The sequence below is a fragment of the Oryctolagus cuniculus genome, chromosome 20 (assembly GCF_964237555.1).
Source record: "Oryctolagus cuniculus chromosome 20, mOryCun1.1, whole genome shotgun sequence".
NCBI lineage: Eukaryota > Metazoa > Chordata > Mammalia > Lagomorpha > Leporidae > Oryctolagus > Oryctolagus cuniculus.
The window spans coordinates 37,266,665-37,288,976 of record NC_091451.1 but is presented as its reverse complement, the minus strand read 5'-3'; the positions used below and the strand labels follow the sequence as shown (position 1 = coordinate 37,288,976).

At 44.8% G+C, this 22,312-nt stretch overlaps 1 protein-coding gene across 3 annotated transcripts in view; it reads left to right on the top strand.

Annotated features, from left to right (window-relative positions):
* Positions 1-22,312, top strand: part of TRIP11 (thyroid hormone receptor interactor 11) — a 79,158-nt gene that overhangs the window by 15,538 nt on the left and 41,308 nt on the right. For 2 of the 3 annotated variants that reach the window (XM_002719595.5, XM_008271914.4), the window contains exons 5-11: positions 453-521; positions 3,496-3,661; positions 3,935-4,297; positions 9,323-9,363; positions 10,943-11,029; positions 14,850-15,056; positions 15,957-18,935. In XM_002719595.5, the coding sequence (XP_002719641.1) occupies positions 453-521; positions 3,496-3,661; positions 3,935-4,297; positions 9,323-9,363; positions 10,943-11,029; positions 14,850-15,056; positions 15,957-18,935 (3,912 nt within the window). The remainder of the gene's footprint in view (positions 1-452; positions 522-3,495; positions 3,662-3,934; positions 4,298-9,322; positions 9,364-10,942; positions 11,030-14,849; positions 15,057-15,956; positions 18,936-22,312) is intronic. The other variant, XM_008271915.4, reaches the window with a different exon arrangement.

The window sequence follows — 22,312 nt, the reverse complement described above, 5'->3', positions numbered from 1 at the left end:
AGTTTGAATGAGAATAATCCAACAGTTCTTTTACTTTTTGTCAGACAAAGGTTATTATGTGTTGGGATAGAGATCTTCAGGGTAAATTAATTTTTTAAAGATTTTTACTGGATCATTAACATTCATATCAAGTAACTTTACACTTTAGGAATTTCCTTATAGAAAACTGCTTATTTACCCTCATGTGCATTTTGTTAAAGTAAGTAAAATAGTGTATTTTTTTTTTGGTCTTTAGATATTTTATAAAACTGTTGTCTCCCCATTCTTGAATATGGTATCTTTTTGTGTGTGTGTATTACTCTCTACTGGACAAGGCTTTTTTTAAAGGATATTTGGCACTGTTTATTGGAGAAATACCCATTTTTTAAAGAGTAGCTTTTAATAAACTTAGTTTGTGGCTTCCTATTTTCCAAGGAAAATGTTTTAATCATTTTCTAATTCTCTTTTTCTAGACTTCCAAGGCACAAGGAACACAGAGTTCTGATCAAAGTGAAATCTGCAAACTGCAGAATATCATTCAAGTAAGTCAGCCTGTTAATTGACAATGGCTACTTTGCATGTAAATGTCTGTGTATTAAAAGCATAAAGAGACAGGCATGTGACACAGTGGTGAGACGCTGCCTGCAGTGCCCTCCACATTGGAGAACCCAGTGCCAGCTCGGCCCGGTTCAAGCTGCTGTTCATTCATGCGCATCCTGGGAGGCAGAGGGGAGGGCTCCATGCCACCTACACGGGAGACCTGATTGGAGTTCCAGGCTCCTGGCTTGTCCTGGCCCAGCTCTTGTTACTGGGGGCATCTGAGGAGTGACTCAGTGGTGGGAGGTGTGCATGTATCTGTCTGTCTGCATTTCAAATAAAATAAATACATCTGAAATAGCGTAAAATAAAACCATAAAGGTCAGACAGGCATCTTGCCTAGTGGTTAGGATGCTCATGTCCCGTATTGAAGTCCCTGGGTTCCATACCCAACTCCTGTCCTGCTCCAGCTTCCTGTTAATGCGGATCTTGAGTGACAGTGTGGTGGCTCAGGTGACTGGGCTCCTGCCTGTTGTGTGGGAGATCTGGATTGACTTCCCAGCTCCTGGTTTCAGCCCAGGACAGCCCAGTGCTGGCATCTGGGGAGTGACTCAGCAAATGGGAGCTCACTCTTTCTGTCCCTCTGCCTCTCAGATAAATGAATAACAGTGTGAAGAAGAAAAAAAAAATGTCTAAGTAAGTCTCGGTTTTAAAAATTATTGTATAGAAAATGATATTCCTTTTTTACTGTCTTGTAGCTTCTTTTTTTGTGTAGTAAGAAATATAAAAATGTCTCCATAAAATCTTTTGATTTTGAATGTTTTTTTATCAGTGATTTGTATTTTTCATGAGTTTCTGCGCTCTACTATGTAATCTTGTAAAACTGTCATTTTTAGGACAGTTCCAAGGTTGCTAAAGTTTCAAAGTTTAGGGTTAAATAAAATGCTTGTATTGTTCACTGTAAATTATTTTATCTTGGTGGGGCTTTTTGTCAGTTACTGGTTTTTTTCGGGCCTTAATTACACATACTTACGACAGTGTGTTGTTTTTAGTGTGTTAAATGCTGTCAGATACAGAATTTTTAACTTTTCCAGCTGTTGCAGTACAAGTGGGGTTGGTTCTGTAGTCAGAGCTGGGTTTGAATCCTGGCTGTTCTGCTTTCTGAGCAAGTTACTTAACCTCTCCAGGCCTCTGTTTTATTATCAATAATGCAGTGTCGTAATACCTAGATTGCAGGAATATTTTGAGATTTTAAGTGTAAAACTTGTAGCCAGGTACTGGCACCCAAGAATAACTTTGACTTCCCTTCTTAGGAACTAGAAACTAGAAAAATTTTTAGATTAGGATTCTTGGTTATAAACCACAAAACCACCTCTAGCTAAATAGAGCCAAAAGTTTACCAGAAGGACCGGGTGGTTCATCCACAGAATTAAAGAGTTGGGCCGTTGCTGTGGTGTCATAGTCTTGAGTCTCCGCCTGCGGCGCTAGCATCCCCTATGGACAGGGGTTCGTGTCCTGGCTGCTCTTCCGATCCAGCTCTCTGCTGTGGCCTGGGAAAGCAGTGGAAGATGGCCCAAGTGCTTGGGCCCCTGCGTCCGCATGGAAGGCCTGGAAAAAGCTCTTGGCTCTTGATTTTAGATCAGCCCAGCTTCTGCTCTCAAATGAATAATAAAATCTTTAAAAAAAGAAAGAGTTGAACATTCTGGCTTGTAGAAGGACAGGAGCAAGAGCAGCACCAGATATCCAGATGGGCAGAGACTTTTTTTTTTTTAAATATTTATTTCAATAGCAGAGTTACAGAGAGAGATGGACATGTACACACATACACACATGCACACATAAACCCAAAGACGGAGAGAAAGATCGCCCATCTGCTGATTCACTCCCCAAATGGCCACAATGGCTGGGGCTGGGCCAGGCCAAAACTAGGAGCCAGGAGCTTCATCTGGTCTCACAGCTGGGTGCAGGGACCCACACACTTGGGCCATCTTCTGCTGCTTTCCCAGGTGTATTAGTAGGGAACTGGATCCAAAGTGAAACAGCCGGGACTTGAATTGGTGCTCATATGGGTTGCCGGTGTAGCAGGTGGCTTAACCTGCTGTGCTACAGTGTTTCAGGGGCAGACTGTTAAGTTGCAGTTTCCTGTCCAACTTGTTGCCCTTTTAAAGGGACTCTGCTCACGAGGCATTTGCCTGGAGGAGACACTGATGGTATCGACATGGGGGCAAGAATCTTGGTTTCCAGATTGGAAGTCCCATCAGACTGGTGGGGGAAAGCTCAAAGGATAGGGATAGTAGGACAAGTACAGACAGCCGGAGCACTGATAATGGCGTTGGTGCTCTGTTACTAGGAACGGAGAAGTTCATGGTCACAGATTCCAAGGAAATGATATTTTTGTTTATCTTTCATTTCAGTGTTTTCTTGCTGCTATTCCCTGATTAAAAGTAAAACAACTGTTTCTAAACCCTAAGAAAGGAAAAGGTAGTCTCTGAGCGTTGTCCTGATTTGGGGACTATATTTAAATGAATTTCAGCCTTAGCATGTTCAGAGAATCACTTTTTTTTAAAGATATTTATTTATTTGAGAGGTAGAGTTACAGACAGTGAGAGGGAGAGACAGGGAGAAAGGTCTTCCTTCCATTGCTTCACTCCCCAAATGGCCGCAATGGCCGGAGCTACGCAGATCTGAAGCCAGGAGCCAGGAGCTTCCTTCTGCTCTCCCATGTTGGTGCAAGGGCCCAAGCACTTGGGCCATCCTCCACTGCCTTCCCAGGCCACAGCAGAGAGCTGGCTTGGAAGAGAAGCAGCCAGGACTAGAACTGCCGCCCATATGGGATGCTGGCACTGCAGGCGGAGGATTAACCTACTGTGCCACTGTGCCAGCCCCTCAGAGAATTACTTTTAATAGAGACTTTTAGACAGCAGTGAGTTACGTTAACTTATTGATAATAAGTGTATTCATAACTTGATTTTTTTTAAGGAACTTAAACAAAACCGAAGTCAGGAAATTGATGACCATCAACATGAAATGTCAGTATTGCAGAATGCTCATCAGCAGAAATTGACTGAGATAACTCGTCGGCATCGAGAGGAATTGAGTGACTATGAAGAACGAATTGAAGAACTTGAAAAGCTGTTGGAGCAAGGTTATTAGTTTTATTAATTTGACATGCAGGTGCAGGGGCTCAAGGACTTGGGCCATCTTCTACTGCTTTCCCAGGCCACAGCAGAGAGCTGGATCAGAAGTGGAGCAGTTGGGACTTTTTTTTTTATTTAAAAATGCCTTTTCTACCATTTTAACTTTCCTCTTTAAGCTCTCCAAATTGTGAACTCTCGTAAATATCTTAGTTAAGTATAGCAAGCTGCTTATAGCCTGGTGCTTGATATTTGACATCCTTGATTTTATGTTTATGTTCTAGGTGGCTCAGGAGTTACAACAGCTGATCATTCTAAAGTCTCAGAATTGCAGAAGTCTGTTCAAGTTCTGCAAACTGAAAAAGTAGAGTCTACTAGAAGAATCAAGGAACTTGAGGAAGAAATAAAAGACATAAATCAAAGGTTATCTTCTGCAGAAAATGACAGGGATGTTTTGAAGAGAGAACATGAACAGCTAAATGTGGAAAAGAGACAAATGATTGAAGAATGTGACAACTTGAAACTGGAGTGTAGTAAATTGCAGGCGTACGCTATGAAGCAAGGTGACGCTGTGGCAGGGAAGGAGGCAGTTCTTGTGCAGAGTCCCGCGACGGAAGAGGTGCTGAGGCTGCAGCAAGCCCTGTCTGGTATAAAATGTTTGGAACTTATTTCCGATTGGCCTTTCATTGCATACTAGTTGTTTTAGAGACAGTCGCTTCAAGAACTGCGTACTTCGTGGAAATGAAGTATTAATGAAAATGACTGTAATTTGAGTAAAATTGTTTGGTGTGGAATCAGTGCTGTAGTTCCTAGATTGACAATAGGAACCTTCTACTAAAAGGGGTTAAGTATTGGCTAGGTGTCTTTCAGCCTCCCTTCCTTGTCCTTGAAGTATTTACATGGAACTCATTGAGGAGACCATGTCGGTTTCTGGGAAATGTTTATGTACCTAGACTTTACAGAGGGTGTGGAGTATAGACCTGTGTAGTTTTTTTTTTTTTTTTGGACAGGCAGAGTGGATAGTAAGAGAGAGAGAGACAGAGAGAAAGGTCTTCCTTTTGCCGTTGGTTCACCCTCCAATGGCCGCCACGGCTGGCGCGCTGCAGCCGGCGCACCGCACTGATCCAAAGGCAGGAGCCAGGTATTTATCCTGGTCTCCCATGGGGTGCAGGGCCCAAGCACTTGGGCCATCCTCCACTGCACTCCCTGGCCACAGCAGAGAGCTGGCCTGGAAGAGGGGCAACTGGGACAGAATCCGGCGCCCCGACTGGGACTAGAACCCGGTGTGCCGGTGCCGCTAGGTGGAGGATTAGCCTATTGAGCCGTGGCGCTGGCTTCTTATTTTTAAAGATTTATTTATTTGAAAGTTACAGAGAGGGAGAGGCAGAGAGAGAAAGGTCTTTCATCCACTCATTCACTCCCCCAAATAGCTGCAACGCCTGGGCTGGGCTGGGCCAGACTGAAGCCAGGAGCTTCATTCAGGTCTCCCACGTGGATGGAGGGGCCTAAGTACGCATTGGTCATCTGCTGCTGCTTTCCCAGGCACATTGGCAGCGAGCTGGATCAGAAGCGGAGCAGCCGGGACTCGAGCCTGCACCCGTATAGGACGTCGGTGCTGCAGGCAGTGGCTTTACCCGCTCTGACCCAGCGCCAGCCCATGCTTGTTTTCATCTATACAGATTGCAGCACTTTGCGATTCCTCAAGGCCCAGACCCTTCATTAGGGAACGTAGCCTGCCTTCTTCAGACACTGTTGCTTCTGGACGTGATCTCCTGAGTTGAAGCCAGAGCCCCACCAGTGATGAGAACCGGGGGCCATCCCTTGTTGCCCATGCTCCAGATGATGGCTAGTTACTCTTTCAGTATTTTGTTCTGGGAAAAATGAGCATTAAACACAATGGGCCAGACACCAGTATTCATTCATGCCAGGAAAACACGGGGGAGCGCTTCACCTCAAAAGATGTATTTTTATTTTGTCCTTTGTCCTCTTCTTACAGTATAAATTCTCACATTGTAAACCTGAATCATTCATTCCTCCTCTGGAGGTTGCCAGGCCTGGTGCACTTTTAACTCCCCACATTAACTCACCCAGTGGTTTGTCATGAACTCCTGATAGGGATGGCCAACTCACTACACACCGCGTGGGCTCTGCAGCCAGAGTCAGGTTCTGGGTGAAGCCAGTGTGCCCTCCCCCTCTTTCCCTGCCATGGCGTGGGTGGCGTTTACCAGTCTCACAGAGCTAAGTTAGAAGTTACCACCAGCAAGCCCTGCGGTTTCTGTTTCCCCTGGTTCAGTGACGTCAATTCTGTCCCAGAGTGCTCCAGGGTGTCAGGCACATCAGTCCAGGTGAGCTACCAGGGCAGCAAAGCAGAGCCGTGCAGTGGCCCCTGGCCCCTTCGATGTGGCTTCAGTTGAAGTAACTGCGCTCTTGTTTGGTGACCAGTGTCCATTTGTCGTTCGGGGTGATCTGTGTGGTTTATTAGGGAAGCACACCTGCTGCCCTCGTCCTTTCCTTCTGTCCAGGGCCGCAGCTTTACTTGTGCTTTGCCTGTGCCGACCGTGGCCGTCTCATAGTGGAGAAGAATGGAACGTAACTGGCTGAACCCCGCTCTGTCCCTAGCTGGCTGATCGCGAGCAAGTGCCTTGGTTTCGGTGGTTGTGTGTGTGTGCGTGTGTGTGCTGTGCGTCTGCAGGGTTTAGGTAATAGTGCCTGCCTCTGCTTGTGGTAAGATTGAGGATTATGTGAGTTTCTACATTTAAGGTTCTATTTAGAACAGTGTCTGGCCCATACTAAGTGTTATAGATCTTGTATTCTCTTGGATCCTTCAGTCTGTATTTTTTTCATTCAACAGCAGAAAAACTGTTGAGAAATGCAGAGCAGGCTACCCCCTGCCTTTGGTGCTTGTTGCGCCCTGTGAACCTCCCCCCTGCACAGAAAATGTCCGTCACGATCGGATCCCTGTCTGCCCTTCAGTGTCAGCGATCATCAATCTTCCCGTTTTAAGCTGTAGCCATCTGTAGCTCCCTGAATCAGCCGTACTGTCTCTTAGTGCTGGTGCCTTGCATATGCTGTTTTCTCTGTATGGAGAGTCTGTGCTTCTTTTAGCCAACACCTAGTATACAGGAAAGAGTTCATGGAATATGGAAGACAGATTAATTTTGGTAAAAATAATTTTTTAAATCCATGTATAGCTTCCTCATAATTCACTTAAAAAAAAAAAAAGGTTTATTTATTTATTTGAAAGGCAGAGTCACGTGTAGAGAAGGAGAGACAGAGAAAGATTTCTTCTATCTGCTGTCCCACTCCCCAGACGGCTGCAATGGCCTGAACTGGGCCAGGCTGAAGCCAGGAGCCTGGAGTTCCATCCAGGTCTCCCACATGGGTGCAGAGGCCTAAGCACTTGGACCATCTTCCCAGAAGGCCCAGGCACATCAGCAGGGAGTTGGATTGGAAATGGAGCAACCAGGACGTGAACCTATATGGGATGCTGGCATCACAGGGGGCAGCTTAATTCACTCAACCACAATGCTGGCCCTTCATAATTCACTTTTTTTTTTTTTAAGATTTATTTTATTTATTTGAAAGAATGTTACAGAGGAGACATACAGAGAGAGAGATCTTCCGTCTTCCAAATGGCCACAACAGCCAGGCCTTGGCCAGGCAGAAGCCAGAACCAGGAGCTTCATCATGTCTCACACATGGGTGCAGGGGCCCCCAAGGACTTAGGCCACATCTTCCACTGCTTTCCTAGGCGTGTTAGCAGGGAGGTGATTCAGAACTGGAGCAGCAGGGACTTGAGCTGACCTCCACATGGGCTGCCAGGCTTACAGGTGGCAGTTTAACCCATTGCACCACAATGCCAGCCCCAAATTCACTTTTTTTCTAAAACATATAAATATAAATAAATAAATATATAAATATAAATAAATAAATAAAATAATAAATATAAATAATAAGTAAAATATAAACACATACATATTTATATATTTAATACATAATGTATAATTATGTATAATATATAATGATATATAATATATATAAGTATATACATACATATATATGTCTGTGTGTATATATATGTATGTATGTATTTATTTGAAAGAGTTACAGAAAAGGTGAGCCAGAGGCTGAGAGAGAGATCCTCCATTCGCTTTTTCATTCCACAAATGGCCACAACAGCTAGGGCCAGGCCAGGCCAAAGCCAGGAGCCAAGAGCTTCATCCAGGTCTCCCATGTGGATGCAGGGGCCCAAGTACTTGGGCCATGTTCCACTTCTTCCCCGGGCGCATTAGCAGGAAGCTGGATCAGTAGTGGAGCAGCCGGGACTCAAATCTGTGCCCATAAGGGATGCTGACACTGTAGGCAGAGGCTTAACTTTTTATGCCACAGCACTGGCCCCCATAATTCACTTTTTTTTTAACCCAGAAACATTTTATTTGAAGTATACAAATTTTATGCATTCCTTAAAACAATTCACTTTTTTTTTTAAAACAAAAACTTCTATAGTACATTCCTTTTTTTTTTTAAGATTATTTATTTGAAAGAGTAACAGAGAGGAGAGGCAGAGAGCGAGGGCTGGGGGGTCTTCCATCCAATGGTTCACTCCCCAATTGGCCACAATGGCTGGAGCTGTGCCGATGCGAAGCCAGGAGCTTCTTCCGGGTCTCCCACGTGGGTGCAGGGGCCCAAGGACTTGGGCCATCTTCTACTACTTTCCCAGGCCATAGCAGAGAGCTGGATCAGAAGTGGAGGAGCCGAGTCTCAAACTCACACCCATATGGGATGCCAATACTTTAGGTCAGGGCGTTAACTGGCTGCACCACAGCGCGGGCCCCAACAATTCACTTTTTAATGAACTTGTTGGAGACCCTTCTTGGCTTCAGTGCAGATACTACCTCCACTGGGCGCTAGGTAGCACTGGCATCTCCCGGCCATCTTTCTCCCCCTCATCTGGATTCGGGGTTCACTGGTTTGCCTCCTGTCACCTTGTGTTTGGTGCACCACACTGGATCGTCGTCATGGGTTTACTTTTCCCCCTCTGAGTTGTCAGCTCTTTGAGAAGAAGAGCTGCAGTTTTCATCTTGTAGTCTGACACCCAGCCTCTCAGCAAATGCTCAGCATTTCCTGAATGAACGTTAATGAGTTACTTCCGCTGGACTTGTTCCTCTCCCAGATCCTCTTCTGTTTATGGACCTGTTGATGAAGCCAGACTAAATGGTCTTTTTGGCAGCAGTCCTGTCAAAAGATAACTGAGATTATTGTATTATTGGGTTACAAATGTACATTTTTGTACTTTTAGGTTTTTCCTTTCTCCTTAGACCTTTTACTCTGCAACCCAGCTAACCAACTGATTTTGAAAGAGTTGTTAGTGTCTTTATCAAGGAAATAACTTCATGACTCATCCAGTGTGCAGTTGTTAATTGTTTCTTATATCTTTCCACAGAATTGGATGTTAACATGTTTGTTACTGGCATTTATGTTATGGTTTCTTTGATGTAGCCAAAATTAAAATATGAGCAAAAAAAAAGTTATACTTCAAACTGTCAGTGCTTGTTAATTGTGCTTATAAACGCATTTTCTTTTCATTGTGTTGGCCTTTTGAGTTTAATATAATAGGTAATTATTGTTATTCGATGTAATTTTAATGTTAAATTCATTTATTGTTTTTACAGATGCTGAAAATGAAATTAAAAGACTGAGTAATTTAAACCAGGTAAATTGATGATAAGTGAAAAAGCTTTTGTTGGTTTATTAAGAAAAAGTATTTTTGTTTATTATACTTGCTGGTTTTTTTTTCTCTTTTTTTGCAAATTCATGTTAACTTACTCTAAGAACTTTGGTCTCAACAATGTTACGTTTGCTGATTATTAACAGAAACAAACATTTTAGAAAGATTTACTTGGCCGGCGCTGCGGCTCACTAGGCTAATCCTCCACCTGCGGCGCCGGTACCCCGGGTTCTAGTCCCGGTCGGGGCGCTGGATTCTGTCCCAGTTGCTCCCCTTCCACAGCTCTCTGCTGTGGCCTGGGAAGGCAGTGGAGGATGGCCCAAGTGCTTGGGCCCTGCACCCGCATGGGAGACCAGGAGAAGCACCTGGCTCTCGGCTTCGGATCAGCGCAGCACGCCGGCCGCAGCGGCCATTGAGGGGTAAACTAATGGAAAAGGAAGACCTTTCTGTCTGTCTGTCTCTCTCACTGTCCACTCTGCCTGTCAATAAATAAATAAATAAATAAAAAGGTTTACTTATTTATTTGAAAGGCAGAACAACAGAGAGGTCTTTCATTAGTGGTTCACTCCCCAAATGGCCACAATAGCCGGGTCTGGGCCATGCCGAAGCCAGGAGCTCCATCCTGGTCTCCCACATGGGTGGCGGGGTCCAAGTTCTTGGGTCATCTGGTAGATTCCTAGGCTCTATTTGCAGGAAGCTGGATCATAAGCTAAATAGCCAGAACTGAATCCAGCACTCCAATATGGGATGCCCGCGTCACAAGTGACAGCGTAACTCACTGTCCCACAACACTGGCACCAGAAACAAACCTTCTGTGGGATAAATGGACATAATTTTAAAAGTTGCATAATTGAAAAATACAGGTATAAGTTTTTTTTTAAGATTTATTTATTTATTTGAAAGAGTTACACAGAGAGGAGAGGCAGAGAGAGAGAGAGAGAGAGAGAGAGAGAGACAAAGTCTTCCATCCAATGGTTCATTCCCTAATTGACCACAACGGCTGGAGCTGCGCCAATCTGAAGCCAGGAGCCAGGAGCTTCTTGCAGGTCTCCCACATAGGTGCAGGGGCCCAAGGACTTGGGCCATCCTCCACTGCTTCCCCAGACCATAGCAGAGAGCTGGATTGGAAGTGGAGCAGCCGGGTCTCGAACCGTTGCCCACATGGGATGCTGGTGCTTTAGGCCAGGGCATTAACCTGCTGGCCCACAGCGCCGGCCCCAGATATGTCTTCGAAGACAAATGTTACATGTGTAGAGATGGTAGAAACAGGTCCTGTAGCAAAGCAAGGAACATGATTTAATTTTCCTTCATAAATTTTGGGAGTTGTTTCTCTCTGATAATTCAGGTTGTTCTTTAAATATATTTTATATATTTTTCAAATATAATAAGTCCTCCATAAGAACGTCTGCAATGACTAGCTTTAGATGGGCCAGTGTTGTTGCATTTTTATAATTTTTACATACCACTAAAGAAATACTGAGTAGATAATTGTATGACTTGTCTGCTTTTTTTGTGAACTGGGGACTTTTTGTTATCTGGAAACATTGCTGTAACATTTTTGTAGGATAACAGTCTCACTGATGATAATCTGAAACTTAAAATGGAAGTGCAAGTTTTAGAAAAAGAGAAGTCGTTACTGAATCAAGAAAAGGTGAGTGCTGTGACAGCGGGCACAGAGCTGGCGTGATGTGTATGTTACAGTTCATGGCTAAGGGCACAGAGCTGGCGTGATGAGTGTGTTACAGTTCATGGCTAAGGGCACAGAGCTGGCGTGATGTGTGTGTTACAGTTCACAGCTAAAGGCACAGAGCTGGCGTGATGGGTATGTTACAGTTCATGGCTAAGGGCGCAGAGCTGACATGATGCGTGTGTTACAGTTCATGGCTAAGGGCACAGAGCTGACATGATGCGTGTGTTACAGTTCATGGCTAAGGGCACAGAGCTGGTGTGATGTGTGTGTGACAGTTCACGGCTAAGGGCACAGAGCTGGAGTGATGTGTGTGTTGCAGTTCACAGCTAAGGGCACAGAGCTGACATGATGCATGTGTTACAGTTCATGGCTAAGGGCACAGAGCTGGCGTGATGTGTGTGTTAGCTAAGGGCACAGAGCTGGAGTGATGTGTGTGTTGTACTTCACGGCTAAGGGCACAGAGCTGACGTGATGTGTGTGTCGCAGTTCACGTCTAAGGGCCAGTTTCCAGCACATGGAATGCTGGTGATAAAGCTGACCTCATCGATGCTGTCATGCCAAGTTGTAGTACCTGGGCAGGGTTCACCTTTAGAGATAAAGTAGAAGGCACGCAGCTGTGAGCAGAGAGAGAGGGGAAGGCCCTGTGTAGGTTTCCAGAGGAGCCCAGACAGCAGCGGCAAACAGGTGGGTCAGGAGGTCTGTTGTGTGTGCCCCAGAGCGTGTCTCAGGGCGGATAGGAACTTCAGTGGCCAGGGGGTCAGGAGGGACAGTTTGTGTGGTAAAAATAGGACCTTTTTGTGTGTATCGGTACAGCGTTGTGTACAGGAAGAGGTGCTTTTATGTTAGTTACCACTTGATAGTTCCTTGGCTAAGACAGGTGGTTAAACCTAGGACACTTCTAGCTTCTATTGCTAAAGTCCAGTGTTTTAGCACAGTGTAAAGTTTTAAAGTAATACATTTATTGATCGATGAATTAGTAATAAGTAAATGCTGACAAACTTGAGCCAGTGCAGGTGGTGGAGTGGCTTCACAGCTCTGTTTCTGGGCCTTTTTCCCAGTCAGTCTCTTACCAATTTCTGATGCAGCTTTCTAGACTATGTCTATCCTAGTACAATTATATAGATAAATAGCTTTCAAAATACCGTATTTACTAGTCTTACGTACCTTAACATTGTGTTTTCAGTACACAGTGTTTCTCCAAAGAAGGACTATTAGCATTTAAGTGGGTAAATTCTCAGTTATGTGCACTACCCTAAGCATTGTGGATTTTTTTTAAAGATTTATTCTATTTATTTGAGAGACAGAGAGGTCCCCCATCTGCTGGTTCACTCCTCAGATGACCACAATGGCCAGAGCTGAGCTGATCTGAAGCCAGGACCCAGGAGCCAGGAGCTTCTTCCAGGTCTCCCATGTGGGTGCAGGGGCCCAAGGACTTGGGCCATCTTCCACTGCTTTCCCAGGCCACAGCAGAGAACTGGATAGGAAGTGGAGCAGCTGGGACTTGAACCGGCGCCCATGCGGGATGCTGGTGCTGCAGGCTGGGACTTTAACCTGCTGCGGCAAAGTGCTGTCCCCGCACTGTGGAATTCTTGCCAGTACTCTTCCTACCTCCTAACTGCCGCTGTTGTCTCCCAGTCGTTTTTCATTACCATATAATATACATTTCCTGCATTCTGTTTCTGCTCCCGTTGTATTGTGTTCTTTGTCTACCTGGGGTAGGGATATTTGATAGCCTTTAGACCTCCCTGCACAAGTCTAGTAGGGCCAATAAGATTCTCATGTTATTTTTGGCTTTGCGAGTTGAGAGTCCATTGTAGCTGCTCCCTGAGTCTGCTTGCGGATTTGAGGACGCCCGGAGAACCTGCGAGACCGTGTGTGCTCTTCAGATTCACCAGAGAGGACGCTGGTGCTCGCTCCTGAATGGACAGATAACTTCAGAAAGATAGAAGACAATTCCATCTTGTCTGCTTATTTATTTTTGTTCCCTTAAAAGATTTTTTATTCTATCTGAAAGGCACAGTTACAGAGAGAAAATCTATCCACGGGTTCACTCCCTAGAGGGCCGCAACTTGGGCCAGTGCTGGCCCAGACCGAACTCAGGAGCCAGGAGCTTCTTTGATCTCCCACATGAGTGCAGAGTCCCAAACACTTGGCCATCTTCCACTGCTTTTCCAGGCACATTAACAGGGAGCTGGATCGCAAGTGGAGCAGCTGGGACTCGAACTGGTGGCTATGTGGGATGCGGCGCTGCAGGCGGTGGCTTTACCCGCTGTGTGACAACACTGGCCCCAGTCTGTCTTATTTTTAAAGCAGTTTCGCTCTGAGTTGTAGTTCAGAATAAGCGTTTGAACTGGAGGGGAATGAATTGTGATGCAGACATTCTAATACAGCAGCTATTAGTCTCCTTTATTAGGTATATTTAGGCTCTTTGAAGAAATTTGAAATTCTTGTTACTTGGAAGTAGATTCCATAGAAGTTCAATATTTAAATATCTATGAATAAAAGAAGGCTTTATAGCTATATATGTTATATTACAAACATCATAACATAATCAGAGGTTAAAATAATGTGGAAGCACAGCAAATTGTCCTCCTTCTGGGTTTTTGGAAAAAGCATTAAATATCTAGTAATAGACTATAAAATGTGTGTATGTGTCTTTCGGAATACCAGGTTTGAGAGAGGGAAACCTAGTCTGCTAAGGTTAAAGGGAAGGGAAGAAGGAGGGGTACCTTCCTGGGTCAAGAAGAGGTTCCATGTTCTGATAAAAACAGGTAATAGGGGTATTCCATTAATGAGAGAAGAAGCTTTTTTTTGACTGATTTGAAAGGAGGAGTTACAGAAAGGGAGAGGCAGAGAGAGATCTTCCATTCACTCCCCAAGTAGCTGGAATGGCTCAGACTGGGCCAGATAGAAACCAGGAGCTTCATTCGGATCTCCCATGTGCGAGGAGGGGCCCAGTCACTTGGGCGACCCTCCGTTGCTTTCCCAGGTGCATTAGCAAGAGTCGGATTGGAAGTGGAGCAGCTGGGACTCGAACTGGCACTCATATGGGAGCCAGCACTGCAGGTGGCAGCTTAACCCACTACACCACAGCGGCAGCCCCCACCTTCTATGTTTTGATTAGGATAGGACTGTAGAGTGAATTAGTAGTGATTTATGCATTTTTATTTAGTCTGTGGCTGTTGGTGACTGAATATTACAGAATGGAAGTGAAGACTTGGGACATTTTGAAAGCTGTGTGGTTGGCAATGGGGAGAGAACAAAGGGAAGCGGTGGTGAGAGGTCAGAGCAGACTCAGCTGGGAAGGTTCTTGTCTAAGGTGAGGCAGTAGCCCCTGATTTTTAAATTTATTTGAAAGGCAGAGACATGGAGTGGGACGAGAGGGGGCGGTTATCTCTCATCCTCTGGTTTACTTCCCAAATACCTGCAGCAGTCAGGGCTGGGCCAGGCAGAAGCCAGGAGGGTGTGTATTAGCAGGAAACCAGAATTGCGAGTGGAGCCAGTGCTGGATGCAGGCTGGCGTCTGAACTGCCCCAGATGCCTGCCCCAGTTGGCATCGTATCTACAGCTGTGGAGCTGTTTCGTTGAAGCTGCAAATTAAATTGCACGTGACTGAAGGCTGTGATTCGTTGAATTTTTAGACATCATCATTGAGGTATTGTTGAATGAATGATCCAGTAGATTCCCCAGTTGTGTGTGTGTCTGTGTGCATGTGTTTATTTTCATCTTTTGGCTTCTCTTCTTCAGTTATGTTTTTTGTTCTTCCCCTTCATCATTTAAGGAGGAACTTCAGAAATCACTTGTAAAATTAAATAATGAATATGAAGTCATTAAAAACACAGACATGAGAAATTTGGATTCAGAATTACATGACTTAAGATGTAATTTGGAGGCAAAGGAACAAGAACTCAATCAGAGTATTAATGAAAAGGAAATACTGATGGCTGAGTTGGAAGAACTGGACAAACAGAATCAAGAAGCTACAAAGGTTAGACTCTTAAGATAGTGACGTGGCACTTTCTACTCAGGAGACTGAACATTGCATTGACATGAAAAAAATAATGGGTGCAATTTAGTTTTGTGATTTAATATTTTAGTTCATAGAGATCGGCACTTTTTTCATAAAATGTTGGATAGTTAAACATTTTGTCTTTGCAGGCCATATACTCTCAATTGCAGCTGCTCAACCCTGCTTTTTTAAATATGTAAACAAATCTACATGGCTGGCCATGTTTCAATAAAACTTTATTTACAAAAGAGACAGTAGGCCTGATCTGACCCATGGTTTGTTAACTCCTGCTGTAATGTCTCAGAGTTGAGAATACACAACTTAACGGTTTACCATCTTATTTTTTCTTTAAAGATTTATTCATTCATTTATTTTGAAAGAGTTATAGAGAGAGAAGGCAAGACAGAGAGACAGCCAGCTTCCATCCACTGGTTCACTGCCCAGGTGGCTGCAACAGCCAGTGCTGGACCATACCCAAGCCAGGAGCTTCATCCAGGTCTCCCATGAGGGTGACAGGGGCCCAAACACTTGGGCCATCTTCTGCTGCCTTCCTAGGCCATTAACAGAGCTGGATCCAAAGCAGAGCACCTGGGACCTGAAGTGGCACCTGAAGGGGATGCCAGTGTCACAGGCAATGGCTTTAATGCTGTGCCACAACACCAGCTCCCCCTTTTTTGGTTTTAATCCTCATCTCTAAACTGGTAAGAAAGACTTGCTGTAAGTAAATGATTTTGTAGGGGATGTTGGGATAGAAAAATAGTTGTTTTTAAGAAAGGTTAGAAATTTCTGAGGATTCTGTTATGTATGAATTCTAAAATTTGCTTTAGATACTAAAATGAGAAGATGTAAATTTATCAAGCAAATTCATTTTTCTTTCAGCATGTGATTTTGATTAAAGATCAGCTATCAAAACAACAAAATGAAGGCGACATCATCATCAGTAAACTAAAACAAGATCTGGATGATGAAAAAAAGAGAGCTCACCAACTTGAGGATGATAAAGTGAACATTATTAGAGAGTTGGATGTGGAGAAAGAAAAGCTAATTCAGAGTGGGTGGGCACTGAATGATTTGCATTTAGCCAAGCAGAAGCTTGAGGAGAAAGTAGAAGATTTAGTAGATCAGCTAAATAAATCACAGAAAAGTAATACAAGCATCCAGAAAGAGAACCTTGAACTTAGGGAGCTTATTTGCCAAAACGAGGAGGCGCTCTCTAGAGTCAGGAATGAGTTACTCCAGTCTCTCAGTCAAGACTTCCACAGTGATTTTAGTGAGAAGCTCCCTAAAGGAAAGGAAACGGAAGCGCGAAATTTACAGCAGAATCTGTCAGAAATAGAACAGCTCAATGGGAAGTTAAAGAAAGTTGCTTTTGATCTCAAAATGGAAAATGAAAAGTTGCTTTCAGCATACGAAGAGGTAAGACATCAGTTGGAAGAATCCGTTGCTGTTAACCATCAGATTTCTGTGGAAAAAGACAGTGTTGTGGAGCCTCCAAGAAGGGCGGAGGGGCAGGCGGAAGCGGGGTTACGTGGGGCTGAGCAGAGCGGTGAGGGACTGGGTCCCGCGGCCTTGCAGCTGGAGTGTGAGCATTTAATTCAGCTCAGTCAGGAGAAAGACCTGGAAATAGCAGATCTCAAAAAGCACATCGAGCAAATGGGTACCGAGCATAAGGAAACCAAGGAAATGTTGTCATCTAGTTTAGAGGAGCAGAAGCAATTGACACAACTGATAGACGAGAAAGAAAATCTTATTGAACAACTTAAAGAAAGAAGTTCGGTGCTGCAGGAGGAATTAGATAAATACACTCAGGCCTTGAAAAGCAATGAAGTTTTAAGGCAGACGCTGGAGGAAAAGGATAGAAGTCTGGGCTCCATGAAGGAAGAGAACAATCACCTGCAAGAACAGCTGGAGCGCCTGCGGGAGCGGCAGAGCCGGGCTGCGCAGGGGGCCGAGCCGCGAGCCCCCGACGGCGCTGCCGAGCTGGAGTCAGAGGTGTCCCAGCTGACCGTCACCAAGCGCCACCTGGAAGAGGAGATCAGGCAGCACCAAAAGGTCATTGAAGATCAAAACCAGAGTAAGAGACAGCTCCTTCAGTCTCTGCAGGAGCAGAAGAAGGAAACGGAGGCGTTTAAATACCAGTACGAGCAAATGAACGCCACACATGCGCAGCTGTTTCTAGAGAAAGATGAGGAAATCAAGAACTTGCAGAAAACAATCGAACAGATCAAAACGCAGCTGCGTGAGGGACGACAGGACATGCACACCGAGAATTCTGATATTTTCCAAGAAACGAAAGTTCAGAACCTTAGCATAGAAAATGGAAGCGAGAAGCATGATTTATCTAAAGCTGAAACAGAAAGATTAGTGAAAGGGATAAAGGAGCGAGAGCTGGAGATTAAGCTTCTCAATGAAAAGAATATATCTTTAACCAAACAGATTGATCAGCTGTCCAAGGATGAGGTTGGCAAGCTCACTCAGATAATCCAGCAGAAAGACTTGGAGATACAAGCTCTCCATGCTAGAATTTCTTCGCCTTCCTACCCCCAGGACATCCTGTACCTGCAGCAGCAGCTCCAAGCCTACGCTATGGAGCGGGAGCAAGTGTTAGCTGTCCTGAGTGACAAGACAAGGGAAAACAGCCACCTGAAAACAGAGTACCACAGAATGATGGACATAGTCTCTGCCAAGGAAGCGGCCCTCGTGAAGCTGCAAGACGAAAACAAACAAATGTCCACCAGGTTTGAAAGTAGCGGCCAGGATATGTTCAGAGAAACTGTTCAGAATCTGTCACGGATCATCCGAGAGAAGGACATTGAGATCGACGCACTAAGCCAGAAATGTCAGACTCTACTGACCGTCCTGCAGACGTCTGGCGCCAGCAGCGAGGCTGGCGGTGTCAACAGTAACCAGTTTGAGGAGCTGCTGCAGGAGCGTGACAAGTTAAAGCAGCAGGTGAAGAAGATGGAGGAGTGGAAGCAGCAGGTGATGACCACCGTGCAGAACATGCAGCACGAGTCGGCCCAGCTGCAGGAGGAGCTGCATCAGCTGCAGGCGCAGGTGTTGGTGGACAGCGACAACAACTCTAAACTGCAAGTGGACTACACGGGCCTGATCCAGAGTTACGAGCAGAATGAAACCAAACTGAAAAACTTCGGGCAGGAGCTGGCGCAAGTGCGGCACAGCATAGGGCAGCTTTGCAGCACCAAGGACCTTCTTCTGGGCAAACTTGACAGCATTTCACCCCAGCTGGCTCCTGGGCCGGCCCCGGCTTCCGAGGCAGCGGGGCCTGCTGCAGCCGGCGAGGCCGCTGGGGCCTGCGAGGCGTCTCCGCGGCTGCGGCAGGAGGTGGAGGAGCTGAGGAGGTCGCTGCAGCAGAAGGACGCCGCGATCAGAACGCTGCAGGAGGACAACCGCCGGCTGTCCGACTCCATCGCCGCCACCTCGGAGCGGGGGAGGAGGGAGCACGAGCAGAGCGGCTCGGAGATCAGGCAGCTGCAGGAGCGGCAGGACGCCCTGCAGAGCCTGCTCAGGGAGAAGGACCTCCTCCTCAAGGCCAAGAGCGATGAGCTGCGCTCCTCCAGCGAGGAGGTCACCAACAAAGTGAACGAGAACGAGCTCCTGCGGCAGGCCGTCACCAACCTGAAGGAGAGGACGCTGATCTTGGAGATGGACATCTCGAAACTGAAGGGAGAAAACGAGAAGATAGTGGAAGCGGCCAGGGGGAGGGAAACCGAGTACCAGGCACTGCAGGAGACCAACATGAAGTTCTCCATGATGCTGCGAGAGAAGGAGTTCGAGTGCCACTCGATGAAGGAGAAGGCTCTGGCCTTTGAGCAGCTGTTGAAAGAAAAAGAGCAGGTGTGTTCTGGCTGGAGCCCTCGGGAGAAGCTGGGAGGGAGGGAGGCAGGGAGGGAGGGAGAGCGCAGTGCGGTGGCTACTTCTCCATGCTCTCCTTAACAGGATCACGACCCTGTTAACTCGGAAGTATTTATTCCAAGGTAATGTGCTTCGTGCTCAGTAAGTTTTCCTCAGAGAACTCTGGAAGTTTCTCCCTCAAAGTATCAGATATTTCCAGATACTTGGAGGCTTTTGGGAGTAAATTAATTTCTTACTTCCTGCTAACTAGAAAAAAAGAATTTGCTAGCAATTTAGATTTTTCTTGTAAAAAAAAAGATTTTTCTTCAGAAAACAAATTTTCTGCAAGAGGGAGTTCTTAAGTCACCTCAGTTTAACCAGATTTCAGGCATATTTCAGTAGCTGCTCGTAATGATTAATATTCTCGAGCTGCTGTATGGAAGGAGAAGCACTGTGAAGTACACACTGCATCTTTGAACTGCAATAAGAAATCACATGTTACCCCGAGACACGGTAAGTCTGCGTGTGTGTCTGTGAAACCGAGGCACTGCTTCAGGAACCAGGAATCACCCTACCACGACGTGTGATATTCCATGAACATCAACTACTGGCTGGTCTATGAAATTACCTTCTATGGACCTGTTATTAGATGCAGCCTGGAATTTGAACAGCTGTAGCCATGCTGCGTACTTTTCACAGAAGAGGCTCTGTAAGTCATTCTAATCCCAGCTCTGTTACTAATGGCACTTAGTCTAGTCTCCGATGAAGGCAGCAGGGACAGGTACTGGAGCCATCGCCTGCTGCCTCCCAGGGTTCACGGAAGCTTCAACTGAAAGCAGAGCCGAGACCTGAACCCAGATTTTCTTGATATGGGATGCAGGTGTCCCAAGCAGCATCTTAACTTCTGTAGCAAATGCCCACCCTTTTGTGTTTTCATTGACATTATTTTTACTCCCCCCAAAACCTTTTATTTAAGGTATACAAACTTCATGCATTTCATAAATACAGTTTAGGAATATAGTGATTCTTCCCACAGTACCCACAATCCCATCCACACTCCCACCCCTCTTCCTCCTCCCTCTCCTATTCCCATTCTTATTTTTTACTAAGATCTGTTTTTAATTAACTTGATACACATACAGTTAACTCTGTACTAAGTAAAGGGTTCAACAAATTGTGTGAAAAAAATATATTCTTCAACAGTCAAGACAAAGACTGTTCAAAGTCATTGCATCTCAAAGAGTTAATTTCACTTCTATAGGTTACCTTTTAGGTGCTCTATTAATTATCACAGATCAGAGAGAACATAGGGTATGTATCCTTTTGGGACTGGCTTATTTCACTAGTGATGTTTTCCAATTTCATCCATTTTGTTTCAAATGACCAGATTTCTCTTCTCTTCTCTTCTCTTCTCTTCTCTTCTCTTCTCTTCTCTTCTCTTCTCTTCTCTTCTCTTCTCTTCTCTTCTCTTCTCTTCTCTTCTCTTCTCTTCTCTTTTCACCACTGTGTACTCCCTGGCATACATATCCCATAATTTTTTTTATCCAGTCTTCAGTTGACAGGTATTTGGGTTGATTTCATATCTTGGCTATTGTGAAATGAGCTGCAATAAACACGGGTGTACAGATAACTTATATGCTTATTTCATTTCCCTTGGGTAAATTCCCAGGAGGAGGTCTGGGTCATACAGTAGGTCTACATTCAGATTTCTGAGGTATCTCCATACTTCCACAGTGGCTGTACCAGTTTACATTCCCACTAACAGTGGATTAGGGTACCTTTTCCCCCACATCCTCACCAACATTTGTTGTTTGTAATTTCTGTATGAAAGCTGTATTAATGGGTGAGGTGAAACCTCATTGTGGTTTTGATTTGCATTTCCCTGATGGCTAGTAATCCTGAGCATTTTTTCATGTGTCTGTTGGCCATTTGGATTTCCTCTTTTGAAAAATGCATGTTTAAATCCTTTGCCCATTTCTTAACTAGGTTGTTTGTTTTGTTGTTGAGTTCCTTGATCTCTCTATATCTTCTGGTTATTAATCCTTTATCAGTTGCATGGTTTGACGTAATTTCTCCCATTCTGTCAGTTGCCTCTTCATTTTGCTGGGTGTTTCCTTTGCAGTACAGAAGCTTTTCAATGTGATGTAATCCCATTTGTCAATTTTGGCTTTGATTGCCTGTGTCCCTGGGGTGTTTTCCAAGAACTCTTTGCCTGTGCTAATATCTTGGAGGCTTTTCCCAATGTTTTCTAATAATTTGATGGTATTGGTTCACAGATTTAGGTCTTTAATCCATGTTGAGTAGACTTTTGTGTAAGGTGTGAGGTGGGGTCTTGCTTCATACTTCTGCAGGTGGGGATCCAGTTTTCTCAGCACCATTTGTTGAAGAGACTGTTCTAGCTCCAGGGATTGATTTTAGCTCCTTTGTCAAAGATGAGTTGGCTGTAGATGCATGGGCTGATTTCTGGTGTTTCTGTTCTGTTCCATTGGTCCATCCATCTGTTTTTATACCAGTACCAGGCTTGAAATCTGGTTTTGTGATGCCTCTAGGATTTGTTTTCATTGTATAAGATTGTTTTAGCTATTCAGGATCTCCTATGTTTCCATATGAATTTCAGCATCATTTTTTCAGTATCTAAGAAATGTCTTTGGTATTTTGATTGGTATTGCATTGAATCTGTAAATTGCTTTCAGGAGTATGGACATTTTGATGATATTGATTCTTCCAATCCATGAACATGGAAGATTTTTCCATTTTTTTGTATCTCCTATTTCTTTCTTTAGTGTTTTGTAATTCTCATCATAGAGATCTTTGACATTTTGGTTAAATTTATACCAAAGTATTTGATTTTTAACTATTTTGAATGGGATCAATCTTAGAAGTTCTCTCAGCAGTAGCATTGTCTGTGTATACAAAGGCTATTGATTTTTTTAAGAAATTCTCTAAGCCCGTCACCTGGGAAGCACACTTACTTTTTTATTTTATTTTTATTTGAAAGCCAGAGTTACACACAGAAGGAGAGGCAGAGAGAGAGGGAGAGAGAGGGAGAGAGGTCTTCCATCTGCTGGTTCACTCCCCAGTTGGCTGCAACGGCTGGAGCTGCACCAATCAGGAGCCAGGAGCTTCTTCTGGGTCTCCTATGCGGGTGCAGAGGCCCAAGGACTTGAACCATCCTCTACTGCTTTCCCAGGCCATAGCAGAGAGCTAGATTGGAAGTAGAGCAGCCGGAACTCGAACAAGCACCCAATATAGGATGCTGGCACTGTAGGCAGCAGCTTTACTCACTTGCCACAGCACTGACCCCAGGCTATTGATTTTTGTGTGTTGATTTTATATCCTGCCACTTTACCAAACTCTTCTATGAGTTTCAGTAGTCTCTT